The sequence below is a fragment of the Pieris brassicae genome, chromosome 4, assembly GCF_905147105.1.
Source record: "Pieris brassicae chromosome 4, ilPieBrab1.1, whole genome shotgun sequence".
NCBI classification, from domain to species: domain Eukaryota; kingdom Metazoa; phylum Arthropoda; class Insecta; order Lepidoptera; family Pieridae; genus Pieris; species Pieris brassicae.
In genome coordinates this window covers 10631132-10652146 of record NC_059668.1, presented here as the reverse complement: position 1 = coordinate 10652146, position 21015 = coordinate 10631132, and the positions used below count along the sequence as shown (strand labels likewise).

The 21015-nt window shown below is 35.0% G+C and overlaps 1 protein-coding gene across 1 annotated transcript; it reads right to left on the bottom strand.

The window, feature by feature from the left end:
* Positions 1 to 556: 556 nt before the first annotated feature.
* Positions 557 to 18136, bottom strand: LOC123708834 (2-oxoglutarate dehydrogenase, mitochondrial-like). Its single transcript, XM_045659757.1, has 21 exons — positions 17959 to 18136; positions 17139 to 17273; positions 16338 to 16425; positions 15627 to 15715; positions 14691 to 14832; positions 14102 to 14180; positions 13104 to 13280; positions 12489 to 12637; positions 11773 to 11858; positions 10578 to 10757; positions 9905 to 10085; positions 9060 to 9278; positions 8337 to 8530; positions 7269 to 7397; positions 6412 to 6533; positions 5837 to 5949; positions 5169 to 5356; positions 4689 to 4785; positions 3822 to 4014; positions 2433 to 2729; positions 557 to 973 (listed from the first exon to the last, which is right to left on the bottom strand). The coding sequence occupies exons 1-21, from the start codon at positions 18037 to 18039 to the stop codon at positions 874 to 876; spliced, it is 3039 nt and encodes a 1012-aa protein (XP_045515713.1). The 5' UTR covers positions 18040 to 18136; the 3' UTR covers positions 557 to 873.
* Positions 18137 to 21015: the final 2879 nt, after the last annotated feature.

Below are 21015 nucleotides of genomic sequence, written 5' to 3'. Positions count from 1 at the left end.
CAGCGAAGAATTTTCCCATGGAAAGAGTGCGTTCTTCTATTGATATCTGGCCTCAACGTTTAAAGGACTGTGTTGCAGCCAATGGAGACCAATTCGAATAAGCTTTTTATATTTTAAATTGTTTTATATTTATATATTAAACTAATACACTTTAAAAATAATAAATGTTATTTGAAATAGATTTTTTTTCTTTGTTTCAGTATTCATGGCAAGACTAGTTACTTTTATAATAAAGTGACTTTTTCTAACAAGTCTCAAAGTAAACTCTTTTAGTTGTGAATAAATCAATAAATAAAAACGTGCATCTAAGGAAATTTACGTTTTAAGATTGATTTCAGTTTATTAAATAAAATTAATTTGCTTGACGTGGTCTGTTTACTTATACTTGAATTCTGGTTTTTTTATTATTTTTGATGATTTTTTTTTAAATCATTTGGCCGTGTACATTACAAATAGCCAAGGCCTAATAATAAGAGTTGGGCGGCAATAGAGAAGACGAGATTTTTCTTTTTTTTTAATTCAATAAAGTTAAAAATGTAAACATGTAGTTGTACAATCTGTAGTGAGTTTTTATCGATAGCTTTTTTTGCACATTTAACCAGCAATAAATGAAGTTGCTATAGCGGCGAAGAGAAACGTTTCACTATATTATTCTATTTAATTACATGAAGAATTTGCGATAAGCACTATTAATTATAATACTTGCTATTACTTTAATGGATCCGGGCTAACTACAATAACATATTTTAAATAAATTAATATAGCAAAATATTTTAATATAATGCACAGTATGATATTCTCATATATCATACAAATTTGACAAAAACGAAACATTTATGTCACAAACAATTTTTAAGAAACTAATAAAGTTCATTAAAGTTCAATTATTTTGTTTTTAAGGTCAGTTAACTCCTTGGCATGGATCCACTTTATACCAGTTGCTGACGCGGAACTCGCTGGCCGAGATATGCATCTGAAAATAATAACTCATAAATACACATGAAACAATATAAATTTCGCAGCCAACTTGCTTAATAAGCTGTTCAATTAACAGCCTAGCCTCTTAACTAAAAAGCGCTTTTTAACTAGCGGCCTGAATGATATTCAGCCTGGATGGATGATGTTTTGTTACTTGCCTTGCCTGTTGACTGTTAATTTAAATTTACCGACTCTGTAAGTTGGAAGAAGGGTAACCTGCCTTTTTTCATTTAAAATATTATAAAAAATGATGAAATTACAATACACGAAATACTAAAGCCATGACTTATACAGTAGGTATGTGACACATCGAACAAACGCAAAATGCTTTTTGGAAAAAGTATTTTTGGATCCACAACTTATTGTAGATCAATTTACTTAATGTATAACATTGTTTTATAGATTTATGATTAATATAGTCATTTTTTTTTATAATAGGAGGGTAAAAGAGCTTATAGGACACCCATAAAAGGCAGTCATTGTAGGCCATAGACACACATTTTTTGTAGGTGCGTTGCCGGCCTTTGAAGTTTTCAGATTGGATCCCTAGCTTTCTGGCCGATCGGAGCATCAAGGTCCTCGACGGAGCATGTTCCAACCTTAAACCCGTAAACGTCTCACAAGGCTGTGTTCTATCCCCGAACCTGTTTTGTCTGCATATCAATGATATGTTGCGGCTTAGTTATATGCGGATGGTACTGGAGATACTCTTTACACTGGGTGGGCAGGTATTTCTTAGGTAGTTGTCGATGAGTACTGGCACAAACTTGTGTCTGAAGTCGAAACTCTAATACGTGGGGTCTCGGACTGGGGTCGACCAAAGCTAGTCCAATTTAACCCGAAGAAGATACAAGTTTGAGCGTTTTCCACGAAAAAAGCACCCGTTGTCGCTACTCCTCTTTTCGAAGACACTTTTCTTAAAGCCACAGCCAGCATCGGAATACTTGCCGTTGATATATCGAACGATGTTCAGTTTCGCGATCATTTGGAGGGAAAGGCTAAATTAGCCTCCAAAAAGCTAGGTGTGCTCAGCAAGGCGAGACGGTACTTCGGTTCGGTGTGGAACCAGCTGCCCACTAAAGTATTTCCGAACCAATTCGACTTAGGGTCCTTCAAGAAAAGAGCGTACCAATACTAGAAAGGCCGGAAACGCACTCGCGAGCCCTCTGGCATTGAATGTCTATGGGCGGCGGTATCACTTATCAGGTGAGCCTCCTACCCGTTTGTCCCCTGTTCTAAATATAAAAAAATAACACACTGTAAAAGTATTAAATGTTTTTCTTTGCTTCAGTGCCTATTTATGGCTTGACTAGGTACATTGTTTAACTATGTGATATATTGTTGAAGTGTTTGGTTTTAACATGTATGTTAACTGTAACATGACTGATGAATAAATAAATAAAATGTTCCATGTGTTGGTATGTAGCTGCTAAAGTTCGCGGGGGAAGCCTTACCCGATTTTCTTTCCAAACAGGTTCTCCAGTCGGACCTTTACAAACAGCCAGGGCCCTTGGTTCTTGTGCTCCTCTTGGCAATAGAACACCTTCGCACTGTCATATTTACAAAACTCTTTCAAGACTAGATCGTAGGGGAACGGGTATAATTGCTCTATCCGACAGACAGCAATCTTGTCTTGAAGTTTCTTCTCTTTCAGCAAATCGTCAATCGTTATTGCCACTTTGCCAGAGCAAAATATTAACTTTTTCACTTCCTTGGGCCTTTTACTCGCTGGCCCTGTGTCACCTATCGCTCTGAGGATATAAATACGATACATTAATATTTTTATTATACAAATGCATAAAAGTTCTACACAGGTTACATGTACTAGTATGTTACTACATAATAATAATTATTATTTCGTAATATATTACAAAATCCTTTCTTATTAATATAATTTAATATAGTACGGTATATATAAACACCTGTTTAAGTTACATAACCTAACTTAATCTAATACATGAGATGTGCCGGTTTTGGTGATCAGCGTATCCTGTCACACGTAAGCCTCTTCCAGCTGCTGCCATTATTTTTTAAGTTTAGCTCTTTTTGACGTTGTGCCTCGTATTCTCTATAAATCGTCTGTAATTTTTTTCTTTATTTTCACGAAATGATCAACAGGTGAGGAGATGTGCCTACAGTTTTTTTGATCATTGGATATATGTCCTATTGTAAGACATTATTTCTATATAATATAAAATACAACGACGTAGCTTTCACTTGATTTATTATTAAATTACGGAAAAGGATACACGTTTAGTCCTAATTATATGTATTAATATAATTTACTATACAAAAAGTTAGTTTTTTATTTAAAATACTAAGTGTTAAAGTCGTTTGTTTACGTTTTAATTTCAGTTTTCTTTTTGACGTGACAACGTCTTATAATTCGATGGAGCAGCACAATCGGCCTCCGCGTTCGACATTTTGTATTGTATTTGTATCTGTCATTTACCAGAGATATTACTTCTAAATAAATAAAAAAATGACAATTGTATTTATGCGTACAAATAAATTTAACTTGATCAATTCAATTGTGATTTCCATTTACCTCCTTCTTTATATCCATTTGTTAGATATTTTATCAAACAAATAAAATAAAATTTTCTTTTGAAAAATGCAACCATTCCATCAATATTTTCTTATGACGTTGTCACGTTCAACTATCGTCAGGATACCGACTTACACACAACCGATTTTTTTATCTATTAATGTTCCCTCTAATGTTCTCTCGTTCATATATTTTGTTAAACAATGTAATCTGTTTTGTCTAAGTATTTTTTTAGTATTATATAGCTTTGTGTTAGCTTTAACATTGCTTATAAATAAATAAATAAAAAGCAAACCTTCGGAAGCTAGTCCCTGGTAGAAAGTCTTTAAAGGGTGACCGATAGAAGGGATGCTTCAGGCCAACCTTTGGAGTCATCAAAATAACTGGTTTCCTAAAAGGTAGTGCGATCTGGCGTCGAATCAGATGGAAATAGTTGGCTGGTGATGTCACATTGCACACGATCCAGTTTGCCGCACGAAGCTGTTTCACTAGAAGACGAAAGATCTCGTTTAGTGATTAAACTTACATACTACGCTGTGGTGGTTAGGCAACTTAATGTTATGGTCGTGTGTTATTCAAGTTACACAAAAAGACTCCTCGAAGCTTTTGAGATGTTGTGTTACCATCCCATGCTTTGTATCAGCTGGATCCCAAGAGTGACAAATGAAAGAGCCCATCAACAAACAGTTACGACACGAAAGTTTGTGGAGACTTAAAATACGGAAAATCGCTTATCTCGGACACGTTTTGCGTCATTATCTATACGACTTCTTGCAGCTTATGCACGAAATTCAAGGCAATAAATGGGCTGAGAGAAGGAAGAAATCGTAGTTGAGGACCGGCATCTCATCCAACGAGGAGCTTTTTAGACTAGCGAAAGATACCCAAAAATTCAAGTTGTTAAAAGCCTTTAGTAATAAAGTGGCACCAGAAGAAGAAGAATTTAATCAGGTTAAGAATGACACCCAAGGAAACCGGCAAGTCTCTTTAGGAACTTGGCAATAGTCACTAGACGCAGGAATTTCGAAATTGATCTTTGTATGAAGATTAACATTTTTATTTATAAAAGACTTTTACGAACAGAAATCTTGTCATTTGTATAGTACTTGCATAGTTATATATTATACATATAAAGTTATAATTAATGTTATTTAATACTAACAAGCCATATCCTTTTCATCCAGATCTGGTATTAGATCTTCGTCATCATCAGCTTGCTGCAGGTATCTCTCAACCCTAGCAGACGAATGTTCTGGACCCTGGAATAACGTTTTCACTTACGGTCTCTAGGTTGTGAATAACGTTAAACATATTATGTTTTCCAATATCAGATTATTGAACGACCTTATAAGAATACAAAAAACTTGTGTAGGTATAATCAACATATCAGGAAGCTTTCAAAGGGAAACAATTTTCACCCATTTTGTCGACATTTTTCACTGACGCTCCCCTCCACTGTTACGCCTGATAATGAAGCTTTATATTGATGAAATTAAAATCGCTTTAGTACCTACTTTAAGGGTTTATCCATTACGTGCATGCAGCAAATCTATCGCAGTGGTAAACTAACAAAAAAACCCTGTAAATTGAACAATTATTTCAATACGAAATTCATCGTATTAGAAACGGCAAAATATCTTACAGCGCCATCTATTCCGTGCGGCAGTTGAACAACGAGACCAGACTGACAGACCCACTTGCTCTCGCCATTGCAGATGAAAGTATCAAAGATTGGTTGTGCTGTATCAGCAAAGTCTCCATACTGCGCCTCCCATATCGTTAATAAGTTAGGACTTGAGTATGAGTAGCCAGTTTCAAAGCCTAGGATACCTGAAAGAAAATTTATCTCGATACAAAATTTTCTTATACGATAGATATGGATTTGATTACACATTGCACACGAGTGAATACATTAATTTCAGTCGCATCTAAAGAATTTATATAATAATTTGTAATAACATCTCTTAAAAGTTACAATTAAAAGATTAGTATAAAATTATCTTAATTTATATAAGAATAAAAATACGAGGAGGAAGCCGCTTCCAATAACGATCAGTCTCCAAAAACGAGTTGTGGCAACACATTTTGGTAGCTTTTTGATTTCGTTGTACCGTCATGTATAAGACCTGGTTTTGACTGGCCTTTTTCAAGGTCCTTTTCTTGCTAGACTCTTCTTTTAGTGTTCTCTTCTTTATTTAGCATTAGATGATGAATAAAAAAACATATATTATGTCTTATTTTATTTATAATATCTAATATATAAGCAACATTTACAAACTACTGGGTTATATGTTACCATTTCTGACTTACCAAATTCCGAGAGTGAACTGTTGTGTAAGCTGTATGCTGCCTGATCAGGGTACAAAGTGTCAAGGACCCTGTGCGTCGCACCGTCCACTCCTTGGTGGTGATATACGTGATGTCTGGTAATAAATCTTATTGTCTTGATTTTGTCGAATATAAAAATATTGATATTCATTCCTACGTTAACACATATATTTCACAGACAATCAATTCCACAACTTAGTAGATAAACAGTATAGAAGGATCTTAAAAGGTTTTAATCATTAAAATCGACAGTGACTAGAGTCTGTGCTGGCGTATGGTTATACGAATATAATTCTTATTTGTATTCCGTTTTATTTTTTTTATATTAAATATCAAGATATGTGGATCTATAACAATCTCACAACGGTCCCCCCGCAAAGAGTAACAGTCAGCACTACAACCCTTCTCAAGCTATTCTTAACATTCTTGCCAAGTTTATTGACTATTTGCATCAAAGTGGCAAATTTAACTAAGAAGTGGCGGTTATAACATAATCCAAATGATATTTCTTCATTGATAAAGTAATTTTGACGACTATTTGCACACTCAAAACAAACCTATGTGCCATCGTGCCTCTTTCCACATCCTCGCCCGTAAATCTGATATGTATTTTATCCCTCAAGAGCGATCCATACGCCAATGTTTCCCCCATTGCCCAGTCAGCAATACCTTCTTTTACCTTAAAAGTACAAAATTTTATTTAAAATAAAAGATTTGTATTGTCGTTCTTGATATTCGATAGTGGGCTAATCTATTACAAAAAGGCGCTGTCCTAATCCGCATTGATAACCGAATAAGTATTTGCGTGTTGTTCCAACGAGAATGTACGTGCGTGCTCCTATTTTACCATGCCTCCTTCTGATAGAGGACAAATCTTTGTTTTTAACTTATTTTATTATTATTAATTACTTAAGATGTCATGTGGAACATGGTGTAATGGTTGCAGCTCCTTACAATCGTTGTGTAAAACAAAGAACGCTCTTGACTTGAGAACTGGCAGTTAATGTAAAATTGGAAGCATTTCATATATATTTTGACGTTCATAAGTGTATATTGTGTTACCTGTATGAAGTAATGATTCTGAATGTTAAATAGGAAATTACCGGTAAAAATTCAAATTTACAAATTATATATTTAATATTTTTTGTAAAATTCATGTTCACCGTAATTGTCATGTATTTTAAATAAATACATTGTTGTTGTTAAATAAATAAATGGAATGTTTGTTGTACCTGTATGTAGTTTGTATTTATTATTTTTCAACAGACTGCGAATCCCCTTTTGAAGCAAACTCGATCCCCCCAAAGATCGCGCCCGAATAAACTATGCATTAGAATTATATGTTATAATGTACTTAATGAATAAATAGATGCAAGAGTTAAATGAAAGAAAGAAGTGTCCAGTAGATAGTTACCATTTTCTCTCTGTTCAGCAAAATTCTATTAATACCCTTGTGTACTTCGAAGGCCCAAGGCTCCGGCGGTTTACAAAAGTGTTTGGATATCGTCGATATAGTCGCTTCGCTGATTCCCGTTTCTTCGATCTGGGGGAAAATCATTGAGATTATGAAAAACAATACAAATGTCCTTTCTCTAGTACCAATCCAGGTAAATACGACAAGGCTTACCCAACCCGGTTTCACCATCCACGATTGCCTTGTATATCCCACTTTATAAAAATGAATAAAATAATAAAACAAATTAAAAAAGAAATCAATGGCGCTACAACCTTTTTAGGTCTGGGCCTCAGATTTCTGTATCTTTACGATCATTTGTAAATTGAATAGGCAAGTAGGTGATCAGCCTTCTGTGCCTGACACACGCCGTCGACTTTTTTGGGTCTAACGCAAGCCGGTTTCCTCACGATGCTTTACTTCACCGTTTGAGCTAATATTAAATGCGCACATAGAAAGAAAATCCATTGGTGCACAGCCGGGGCTCGAAGCTACGACCTCAAGGATGAGAGCCGCACCCTGAAGCCACTAGGCCAACACTGCTCTATATTCTACTTGCTAAACACTTCTTATTCATCCGTTCCGCGTGGCCAAAACTCCTAAGCATTTCCTTTCATATCCTTGTCAAAACGTCCTCTTTAAACCCACAAGTATTTATTACTTATAAATTCTATGGCATTTATTCTACTTTCAATCTCTCTCTGCCACACCCAACATTTACTCTCGTATTAACGTCGGGATAAGCGTTCCCCATGTACCGCTAATCGAGTCTCTTTTCACTTCTTGGCTGCATTCACTCGTCTCACTATACCATCGTCATACTTTCGATATGAGATAATATGAATCTTTTTAGTTTAGAAAATAATAAAATTTGCTAATGCGAGACAACAAACAAATACTGAATGTTGGTCTAAATAAAAATCAGTTTTGATTTAAATAGATAAATTTTATCATAATATTGAAAAATCAAAAAGGTCGACACAGTACAATCACAGTCAAACAGAAATCATTTCGGTTCACTAATCTTACCTTCTTTGGATCTCGTGCCTCAAAGAACCCAGTCCACGGCGTGTCAATCCAGTCCATGATACTCAGTTTAGTGACCTTCTTGGCAAGTTCAAAGTGCTTATTCAATGTGTCCATATATTCTTTCTCCCAGCCTTTGATGTCACTGTCATTTACCACCCCCTCGGCTTTTAAACGCTCGCCGTATATTTGATCGACTGTCATTAAAATAATTTTCTTGTTTATTAAAAAAAATATATTCATTCTGTATACTGTTCTGAAAAGAAATCTGTAAAGCCTAGTAACGTTACGTAACGTTATTGGTTCCGAAATAAAAATGGACGGTTTACGTCATATGCTATTTTATTATACTTTTACCGAGAGTACTGAATTCGTAAAAACAACTTCTAAAATACGTAATTGTCAAATTATTTCGGGACAGTGTCGACGTTGGAAATAGATGACTGTTTGACACTTAGCGTAACAGATCTATTATCTACATTAATAAAAATGAATCGCAAAACTCGACTGCACCAATTAACCACACCAATGTTGGTCGTGAAGCGTCAATCATAAAACTAAACTCAATGGAAACAAACTTAACATATAAGTTTGTTTGTTATCATTGTTAAATCACCAATTCTTAAGAGGTCGGCAACGCACTCGCGAGCCCTCTGGAATGGAGAGTGACCATGGGCGGTATTACTTAACATCAGATGAGGCTTCTTTAAAAAAAAACAGCCTTACTAGTCTTCATTGAGCGTATCTTCTTATACATAAAGGGCTGCGTGAACATTGGCTCATCCTCTTCACTATGCCCAAACCTTCGATAGCATGTCAAGTCCAGGACCACGTCTTTCTTAAAATGACACCGGTACTCAATGGCCAAGCGTGCTACATGGGCCACTGCTTCAGGGTCATCACCATTCACGTGGAGCACTGGCGCATTCACGCATTTCGCTACGTCTGAAAGAATTCATTAGGAAAACACTTTTTAAACGGATTGAAGCTGTGTATTATTATTAAAAGCTTATAATTATTTACATAATCTTAAATTATTTTTTTTCGACGATTCGCGTGCTTTTCAGCGTGCGTGGTGCAACAAAAGGCAATACTAGAATACATTAGATTACGTGGACCAAAAGTAGGTTAAAGTAATTAACTGCAGGTTTATATTTAAATAGGGTTCTTGGAAGGTAATCTCACACTCAAAATAACTTTATTCATATAGGTAACCGATTACGCTTATGAACGTCAACAAAAAAGATGTTAATTTGGCTCTAAATTACTACGTCAAGGCTGTAGAGCGGACAAGAACTGGTAAGAAACTCTCCGCAACAGTTTTTAAGCGCCAAGTTTTGAGTCATACAAATTGTTTGAGCTGGATCAAATCAATCCCAATGATTACGATCATTTAAATAAAACACGCACAGTTTAGGCAGAGGCGGAGAGTGGTGCCTAAACTGTGTTAGGAAACATATATCACTTTTAACGTATAACTTCTTAATATACCAAATGTCAAATAGACCAAAAGTTATTGCTCATCCTATGCCTTGATTAATTAATAATTATTAAGAAACGGCTTAACCTACCACAACAGTACGGAGAACTTCTAGCAAACCTGGGATCAGTGGTATACCCAATTTGGTTGTTACACACAATGTGTATAGCGCCGTGTGTTGTGAAAGCTGGTAGTTCACCGAGGTGCATAGTCTCATATACAACTCCTTGTCCAGCAAAGGCTGCATCTCCGTGCATGATTATAGCCATTACCTACATGTAATTAGTCACAAAATTTAAATATCTCTAAAGCATTTTACGCATGTATCATGATTTCATTCAAGCCTGACTTTTATTAACTTTTGTTTTATTTTTGCTCTCAACTTGTTAAAGGCGGACAATCAAATACCTATGAAAATATGTTAAAGAAAGGATATACACGTGCGAAAATGACACAAGGACTAATAAAGCGCAACGTTAACCAGATCCATGCAACTTCCTCACAATAGTAGTCTGCAATATCGCAGCACAATGGGAGGACACTCACGAGGGGACTCTATGTATTGAAGAAGTCGCATAGCAATACTCCAGTCGAGGTCACAATCCATTAACATTATTCACCGTAGGCAAATCCTTTGAAACACGATCCATTTTAAAATATTGTTTTGTTCACAATGAGTCAGACTAGTCTTGTAGAACTAAGAAGCTAATGAAGAATGGTATCCATAAAGTATCTTTAATGATCCGCCATCTTACAGGCCTCACCTTATCACCGTTATTATCGCCTTTAAAAAACTGTTCTGCACGAGTCTTGCCGACAACAACAGGTGACACGACTTCCAAATGTGATGGATTGCAGCTCATTGATACTTTAATGTAGCGATTTGTTTTACGGATAAACCGATGTATATATGTACCTAAATGGTACTTGATGTCACCGGAACCCTGAATGGAATATAATGTTTTAAATTAAACTTTTCTATCGAATTTGTTCGAAGTTTATAGTGAGATCAGCTTCTGGTCTGGTCAGTCTCTGCAGTTGTTAATAGTGTATTATATATATATAATATGTAATCGCTTCTATATGAATGAATGTTTATTTCAATGTGTGCTTTCAAACAAAAACCAAAATTAACTAAATAACTTATTATATATATACAGTGGTACCTCGACATTAGAGTTGAATTCGTTCCATAACCTTGTTCGTATGTCAAAGTAATTATGCCATTAATCCGTTCCAGCACCAAAAACACCACCTCAAGGTTTTTTTTAAAACCACACGATCTTCAGACCCATGGTTATAAAAATAAACGTGATAATGTTTTGTAAATATACAAAAAGCAAAAAACCTGAACCCAACTTAAGAAAATTCCTTCGAAAACAAGAGAAATAAGCAACAGACTGAGGTCTTAGTAGGAGAGAAGATTTTAGTGTAGTGTTTAGTTTGCGATACCTCGTATCTCAAATTATGCTCTAATCTCAAATTATGATCTAATTTCCAATTATGCTCTAATCTTAAATTATGCTCTAATATCAAATTATGCTCTAATTTCCAATTATGCTCTAATCTCAAATTATGCTCTAATCTCAAATTATGCTCTAATCTCAAATTATGATCTAATTTCCAATTATGCTCTAATCTTAAATTATGCTCTAATATCAACTTATGCTCTAATTTCCAATTATGCTCTAATCTCAAATTATGCTCTAATCTCAAATTATGCTCTAATTTCCAATTATACTCTAATTTCCAATTATATTCTAATCTTAAATTATGCTCTAATTCCCAATTATGCTCTAATTCCCAATTATGCTCTAATCTCAAATTTTGCTCTAATCTCAAATTTTGCTCTAATCTCAAAGCAAAATATCGCTTGCTCGGTTGCTCATATCTCGTATATTAGGGCACTTGTATGTTGAGGTATCACTGTATGGTTTATTCATTCTCCATAATACGTACAGGTTCCTTAGGTTCCATAGGCTTAAACTGTGCGAAAATGTCAGTCAATTGCTTACGACACACGTTTACCAGCATATTTAGTCGGCCTAAAATAACACATGGAATTGCTCACTGGATGATTAAGATTATTATTTCCCTATGGGGGCAAGTAGGTGTTAAGGTACCATTCCACCAGTGCGCTGAACTGTGCGGTACAGTGTTGCACAGCGTAAGGCAGATGTTGGTTTTGGTCGACTCACTGAAGCGAACAACGACAAATTGTGAGCGAATATTTCAGCAAAGTTCGCGCACTCAATCTTGCTTCCGCTACCAACAGACTGTAGCACAAAGCACAACGTTTTCCTGCCCGTCCATTTTAGCAACTGTCGGCAGGAAATCTTCTCAGTGAACAAGTGTGCACTGTGCACTAACAAAAGTAACACACAGCTTTGCCGGTGGAGACAGAAGCCAAACGCGATACCTGCTCAGTACGTGTTCTGCTATTAATTTGCACAAAACATTTGTAAACTGTGCTGCACGCTACATTGGTGGGATCGTACCTATAGATGTGATGCAGGTCAAAGACGGGACCCGTTTTTTAAATGTTAAAATAATGACAATCTTTCCTCGCCTGAGAAATAATAATAATATTAAAACAGTACAGGATACTAATCCCACTTGTTAACTAACAAAAGCACAGGCACTTAACATATATTGTTTTATGTATGTCAAAATACCTCGATGTTGCATAGCCATGACGATAGACTCGACTCCGAGCCTTGTGCTGGAGTCAACGATCTCCTCCAACATAACAATCATACTCTCTCCGCCTTCAAGACCGAATCGCTTCTCTGCTGGCCATTTTGTTGCGAAATATTTCTCCAAGCTAAAGTTAGATAGTTGTTATAACTTTGACAAAATATATAATTTCTTTTACGAAATTACCAATGAATTCGTATAATGTTTTCATACCTGACCCACCTAAAAGCTACATATTCTAAGAAACAGAAAACAATAGTTAACGAACTGTCATTGGTATAAATCTAACACCGTGTCCAATTTCTTTTTAGTTTTTACTAAATATTGTTTAATTAATACTGTTATAATTAATATTCAATTCATTATTACGATAGCCGCACACCACCACTATGTGGATGCTGCCCACTGAAGTATTTCCGAAACAATTCGACTTAGGGTCCTTCAAGAAAAGTGTACCAATTCTTAAAACGCGGGCAAAGAACTCGCGAGCCCTCTGGCATTGAGAGTGTCCATGGGCGTTATCGCTTAACATCAGATGAGCCTCCTGCCGGTGTGCTATCTGTTCTATAAAAAAGAATGATCCAAGTACTCACAAGACGGCCTTTGTCAATCTTCGCATAATTAGACGCTTCTCTTCAACAGTCTTTTCGAAGCAACCGGGCACCTCCAATCGTTCCCTGATAAACTGTAGACTATCCGGGTCATAAAGGTGCATGTACTCCACGCCGATTGACTGACAGTATACCTTCTCGAGACGACTGATGATCTCCCTTTAACGAAAAAAACATTCGTTTTATATAAATCTAAATACAAATAAATTGAATCGCAAAAAATAATGCTAAGCGCAAAACTCGAAGACCGCTGGACCATTTCGAGATTTTTTTATTTATTCGAGATGAGAAAAAATGTAATTTTTTGTTTGTTTGTGCTTAGGGATTTATTCCGTAAAACCAAACATTTTATATGGGGTATATTGTTTACGCACCATGGACCTTTTGAGTACTCTTAATAGTAAGGAAACTGAGTCCGCATACATGGGGTAGATTGTTACCTAGCATTATTACATATTATGTAGCTCCTAAGTTGGGTAAATAATAAAATCATATTAAGGCGATACGACGTTCGCATGAGCAACTGGTGTATAATTAAAGATAGTTTACTTATTTTCAGATCTAGTATGATTTTTTAAACTTTTTCAAAACACATGACCTTGCTTAAGAGGATTTAGTGAATTAAGTTATTTAAGGAACGCTACGTTGTGAGTGCGAGGCACAACTTACTCATTAACCTGAACTCAAAATAACTTTATTCATGTAGATAACCAAGAACACTTATGAACGTCAACAGAAAAGATGTTAAATTGATTCTAAATTAACATTTACTACCAGTTCGCAACTCAAGGGCGTTGAGCGGGTAAGGAGAACTGGCTGAAAACTCTCCGCCACTCTTTTTAATCGCCAAGTTTTGAGTCATACAATTTTGTTTGAACAATTGTTAAATAATCGTCAAATGTATAAAAAGCTTTAATGATTAATTTACGTTTAAAGAGAAATTTGATTTTGAATTTGTATATAATACTGTAGACAGATACCTCAACGTCAATGACTCCTCTTTGCCTCCGATAAATGTTCTGTGAGGTAGTTCAAATGTCATATCCATATGTTCATCACCTAAATGATTTTTTTTTATTTATTTCAACATATATATATAATAACAATTATTCTATTTTAACAATTACTACTAATACGATAGAAGAACATACGAATACCTACACCGATAATTCTACAATTAGAATACATATAAAAATCTATTAAATTAGTTCTTATATCTAATAACATAACAAGTAGCTCTTGTGAGCTCAGCCAGTGTGCAAACAAATAGATCTTCCACGAAAGACATTTAATTTATATGTATCGCCATGCATTGCCATGTGCCATACATGCAATGTTATGGCACTTCGCTAACCATGTTGGAGTGTGCGCTGTACATGTTCGCGTCTCGCAGGAAACGACCTTGCGCTAGTCGCCAAAACAGACCGAGTTGAGCTGTAAAGGCCCTTAAGGCTAACAGCCATATTAGAAACACCAAAAAACACTTCATAGTCTTTTGTAGAGTTTACGGTTTCATTTATAGTGTACTTTTTTTCTTATTATTGTATTTAATTTCTAAAAATTAATTACCTAAAATAGTCCCAAGTTCTCTTGCAACGAGCTTACAATTAACTCCTTTTAGGTCGACAGGCGCCGAATGGGCTTTCAAAAGCCACCTGGCCGCAAAGGTCAACCCCAGTGGATCTGTTTTGGCAAGTAAATGGCCACGTGCCTAAAAAAAATATCTTGATCTAATATTTCAAATGATTCAAGCCCTTATGCAGGGTATAGGCAGTCTGTACGACCAGGCAAATGATGCCACAAGCCTAATTGTTTAAAGGAACACGATAGGTCTTTACAATATAGGTATATGTCGCAGCCAACTAGCGTAATAATCCGTTGAATTAACAGTCTAGCCTCTTAACTAAACAGCGTTGTTTAACTAGCGGCCTGAAAGATATTCAGGTTAAAAGGCTAGGCTGTTAATTGAACTGCTAATTAAGCTAGTCGGCTGCGACATATACAATCTACTGTAGGCCTTTCCTTGTGGGTAACTGTAATCTTCTCAACTGACTTGTTGGGTTAGGTCACCGGCCGTGCACCATTTGCGTAATCAATGTATATAGTAAGCTCGTCTAGGACTCAAACAACGGCGTTTGTAAGGCTTTACCGCAAGCAAGAAATCAGCAAGTCATTTAAAAATCTATATTCAGTGTCAGACTAACCCATAATGTAAAATAACCAGGTGCCCATCGAAGTATTTCCGAAGCAATTCGACTCAGGGTCCTTCAATAAAAGAGTGTACCAATTAATGAAACACCGGCAATGGACTTGCAAGCCTTCCGACAATGTGAGAGTCTATGGGCAGCGGTATCGCTTAACATCAGGTTAACCTCTACCCGTTTGCCAACATTACAAAACAATTATAAATAAAAGAGACGAAGTATCTGCCAAGACAAGTGTTAAAAAGGAATTGCATTATTTTAAAATTAACAATAGCTATTTGACTTACAAATAAGGATTTACCTGGTAACTCCTGATTAGGTTTTGGACTGCGAGGTGTAACATTATTTTATGCTTAGAGTCTGCATCCGTGATCTTTGATGATTTTGATTCTGTAACGTTTAGTTTTTTTTTTTTTTCTAAAATTCCCGATTTTCTATTTACTAGCGACATCTTAAGTCTGGACATTTTTACTTATAATAACTTTGTCAAATCACGGCTCCATCTTAAAACAGCTGCAAATTTTTTTCTATCGTTCTTTACGACTTGTATGTAAAATAAGTTAAAACATCTGATAATATTACATTCTCAGTTCCCATTGTGATATTAGTGATATTGTTCCAGTAGTGATATTGTCTCAGTTCCCAGTGAATTACATTAAGATTTTTTTTCTAAGTGGCGTTTGTGATCAGGTTAGTTTAGGTTAAAGCCAAAAATTAGTACCTTCTTTCATTAATTTCCCAAATCATGACGTTGCCGAATGATGAAAATATGTAGAAAAATATTTGGAGCTGTTTCAAGTGGAGTGATTTGACAAATTTACAAAAGATTTAAGTGTCTAAGTGCCTAAACCTACACAAAATAAATAAACTTTTAATTAGCTTTGTGGGAACGATCGGTGGTAATATAAACACGGAATTAACTATAATATTAATTAAACCATTTTTACTGAACAAAAAATATGCTACTTTATCTTAAACTAATTATTGGTCCTCTAAGCACTTCGTTACTTACTAGGATTCGATTTCGGACTAAAATCGTCTTGAAACTCGTCTATCTGCAACTTCGAACTATTTAGACTTTCATACAGTCCATCCCAAGACTAAAACATACAAAATTAATGTATTATAGCAACATTTTGTAATTATAAATCAGTAAGTAACATACCTTCTACGCTATAAATTGAAAAATAGTTGCCGCCGCAGTGTAAACGCGCATTGTTAAAACAAAGGAAAGGAAAGAGCCGATGTACTATCGCGTAGTGATAAAGTTTTTTTGGAGAGAGAAGAGAAGGACAAGGCTCATCTGATATTAAGGGATGCCCGCCACTCATGAACACTAAAATACCAAAGGGGTCGCGAGTGCGACCGCGAGTCAGTTGCCAATGTTATTTATTTAAGTATACCATATACATAGCACGAAATCTACGGCATATGTTACAAACTCTTTTATCTAAAATGTATGACAATTTAGGTAAACATAAATGTTACAAAAAATATACAATTAAAATACGTACAAGATCAAATAATAATACAATAAGAATTCAAGAATTTTTGTTAAGTAGAAATAAAAAGTACAATTAAATAAAGATTAGGTTCGAGTTAGGCACTTAACAATGCTCTCTTTAAAATCGATCAGCCCACTACCGAATACAGAGCTGCGGATATGTTCTGTTTCATCCGTTAAAATCACGAAGCATTTAAAAGTCAGAACTCCTAGGTTGGTTTTTGCAGAAGGAATTTGGAATTTTACTGATTTTAATTCAGCAATTTATACAAGATGGTTATAAAATATATTATTAGAAATAAAACTAACGGAATCGATAGACCCTTTAGACTTCGACCACTCCAGGTACTGATTTTCCAGGAAGCTGGCATTTGCACCATTTAGAAAGGTCTCCGATTTTGAATAGGTATTTTGACCTCTGCGTGGGAAGAATGATAACGAACACTAAGGACAACATTAAATATATTTTATGTAGAATTTTACTTGATAAGATGACCGTCCATGATTACGAGAAATGGGTTTAAAAGAAACTTTAATATAAGCAGTAATCTGTGCATACAAAACAATCTTTGTGACAATTATCCCATTTTGTAACTAATTACTAGCTTTTTTATAGAACAGAGGGCAAACGGGCAGGATGCTCACCTGATGTTAAATGATACCGCCACCCATGGACACTCTCAATGCCTTGCGAGTGCGTTGCCGGCCTAGTGCCTATTTAGTATTCCCAGCCGTTTGTGCATTTCAATCCCGGTGTTGCACCAATTCTATTCTTATGTTTAAAACTTCTTTGCACGATAAAAAATCCGTGAAGATGTCGGCTTAGACCCAAAAAGCTACAAAAGTGTCAGCCGGCTGATCAGGGATATTTGAAGCCCCAGCCTTTATAGCCGTTACAAGAAACAAGCAGCCATGTTTTCTCCAATTCCCGAGTTATTTAAATTAATCTAAAGCTATCTAAGAGACAAAATATTAATTGAAATAATTAAACTAATTATAAATTGAAATATTTTTAAAAATTGTTAACAGTAATACTTACTAAATTTTTTTTAAAAAGGTTTTAGTGTTTGATACTGCCTTTACTAAATTTAATTTTCTTTATAGAATAAACATTGTGAAAGTTACATACCACTCTGTGAGTAGATCTTGTTAATGTTACCCTCGTAGAATGGAGTGTAGAGTTGATTATCTGATGAAAACGTAAATACATAGTTTTATGTATATGTTAATAATATATATGACACAGTACTAAGTACAAATATTATAAATTTAACAAACTCATGCATTTGATTAAATTATTTCATTAAAATTTTACTACTATATATAAAAGTAAAGTGATAAATATAACATTAAAAAACTTAATATAAAATATTTTCACAAAAATAAACAATAATTCACAGACACTTCATGTCACAATATACTTCTATCGAAATTCTATATTCGAAGAATGTTAAAAAAATATAGTTTATTTTAATCAGACTTTTTTAATGTTTCAAGTTCCAATGTATTCTGTTATCGAATTGGGTACAGTGCCACATACTTTTCTTGGCCGGCGGATGAAATTGGTACTACCGTCGCCATTTTGAAACGTTAGCTCTCAAATACAACTACAAAATGTATTTTTATTGCATTATTAATTTCATGGCAAAGTTTTAATTGTCGAACGGTTCTGATTGCTAGTTATCTCAAAAGATATTATATTAATAGCACAGGTACTAAAACTTATAATGGTAACCGGCCAATACCGAAACCAAGTACCCGGTGGTACTTGGTTTCTCCAACGTAGCGATTGGATATTACGTGACTCGGCCAATGGCAGAGCTGGATGAAGAGAGTTGATAGGAAAAGCCGATTAACAGCAGTCACCGGGAGGCTCTTGCGTCAGTGAAAATGTTTTTTTTTTAAACTTACGTAAATTTTAGACAATATTAATGCTTCCATTCACGTCTGGTGTCTATGGTTAGTTCTATCTGGGCGAGATAATTATTGTATTGGTAGCCACAGATTTATAATAGTAAGGGACCCCGAGACCCCGACAATTTCAACCCTTACGTACGACCACCCCCATTATGCAAACAATCAGATTAACTTACGTACATTATTAAAAATCCTTAGGACATGGATGCTATTAATATCTGACACGCTCGAGTGTGTCCATGGTAAAGTTTTTTTTACATTTTTGAAAATCTAAGTCCGCTTGCCCACCGATGAAATTGTGTTAATTATATAAAAATTTTTTCTTATTATTACCTAAGCTTCGAAACTCAATAGGTAGAGGCCTACCTATTGAGACCTATGACGCTCGAGAAAATCCCCTTATAGCATCATGAGTTCCCCCTACTATCGCCTGCTTGCCTCTTACTTATGAAATTATATTCCATATAATCTCATAAATTGTAATAGAATGTTATAAATTAAAGGGATGTGTGAATCCAATGGTCTTAAACTTAATTTGTGAAGATGTTAATATACATACTACAATTTTGGTATATACACTACGTAATCAATTTCTAAACCTTTAACTGACTTTGTTAAAATTGACATAATAAATAATTAGTTTTTGTCTCAATATTACAACTAACAATAGCAATCGAACTAATGCAAAGATAACTAACGGACAGTTACATTAAACCTTTGTACTCATTCTTCTAACACATCTTTCAAATTATTGTTAAAAACATTAATGAATGAACTATATTGCCTGCCTAAGATAATATTAAATCACCTAGCAAACTGAATTTGGGGTTAAAAACGTTTATCTATGGAACCACCAATATATCTCTGACAGAAAACTATCGCTTTCCGTAGTCAGAAGGTTTCTCAGAATTCTGTTGAGGAAGCTTATTGGAAGGGCTTGCGTAATTTGCTTGACTCATATTCCAATATAACTTGGGAGTACACAACCTTCTCAAGTCTTAGCTCGTAGCGTAGCAAAGCGGTCTAGTTATTACTCATACCATACTACTTGAAGTGGAATGTTTTAGTTTTTACTGTGTAGTAGTAACCCTGCCCTGGACCCGATCTCCACTAGCTATTACATAAAGCGAATGGCCGGGTGTGTGAAGATTACTTGCTGTGTCAAGTATCTTCACAATCTAACAATGGGCGTAGAGGCGGATGCAAACGCCGCATCGCATATCGGAAAGCGGATATAACTTTTTTGAAATCACTTAAAATCAGCGTCCAACCCGTTTTCCTCATGTTCTATTAAAAAGAGTCCAATTCAGTAGAAATAATTGTACAATAAATAGCTCCTATTATACCATATTTTGTGCAATTATTTATATAGTAATATTTCGGAGATAACAATGTACACAGTAGATGGCAAGATAAAATGTTCATGGAACGTATTAATTTGTTTGTCTTAATTATAGTTTTCAAGTAAATTGATGTGTTTGTAGTCCCTTAATAACGAGGAGTAGGACAGCCATATTTTTGATTTGCTTTCTTTTATAATGATTATATCTTTTACATACACATAGTAATAAAAAATATATAAATAGAAAGTTAAAACAAATTTTAAAAATTTGGTCCCCGTGGCGGCATTTCTTAGCTGTACAGCAATACTTATTCGTTAAGTGAGGAAAGCACCAGCTCTTGGGTCACCGATACTATCTTAAATCTTTAATTAGAGCCTGTGCACTTGAAACCCCACGGCCTAAAAGTCTACTCTAAAGTCAACAAAATCAAAGTTGGAGGAAAAATGCCTTATATTTATGCCGTTTAGGGTTGGGGAAAAAGCCTTTTCGCATTATAGTATGTAATAAAATGAATTGTAATAAAATGTCATTGGCTATACTATTTCTATCTGGCTGTTTTTGGTATCATTAAAAGTTTAAATTTTAAAGACGATAATTCCAAATTCAAATTAGGAAAATGTGTGATTTTAGTATTGTCTTTTGTTGTGTGATTTTAATTTATTTTTTGTACTGTCAAGATGATTCAATCTAATGAAGAAATTCGATACATGTTAAAATTTTACTACAAAAAAGGTAAAAAAAACGTAAGCCGCGAAAATAATTTGCTATGTTTATGGACCTAGTGCAGTGTCTGTGAGGGTAGCATAAATTTATAATATAGATAACGCTAGACCTCCCACAGCTTTAGCCACTCAGTAAAAATTAAGAGTGCATGGCTGGGAGGTGTTAATGCATCCGCCGTATAGTCCTGAGTATAGTTTTCACCC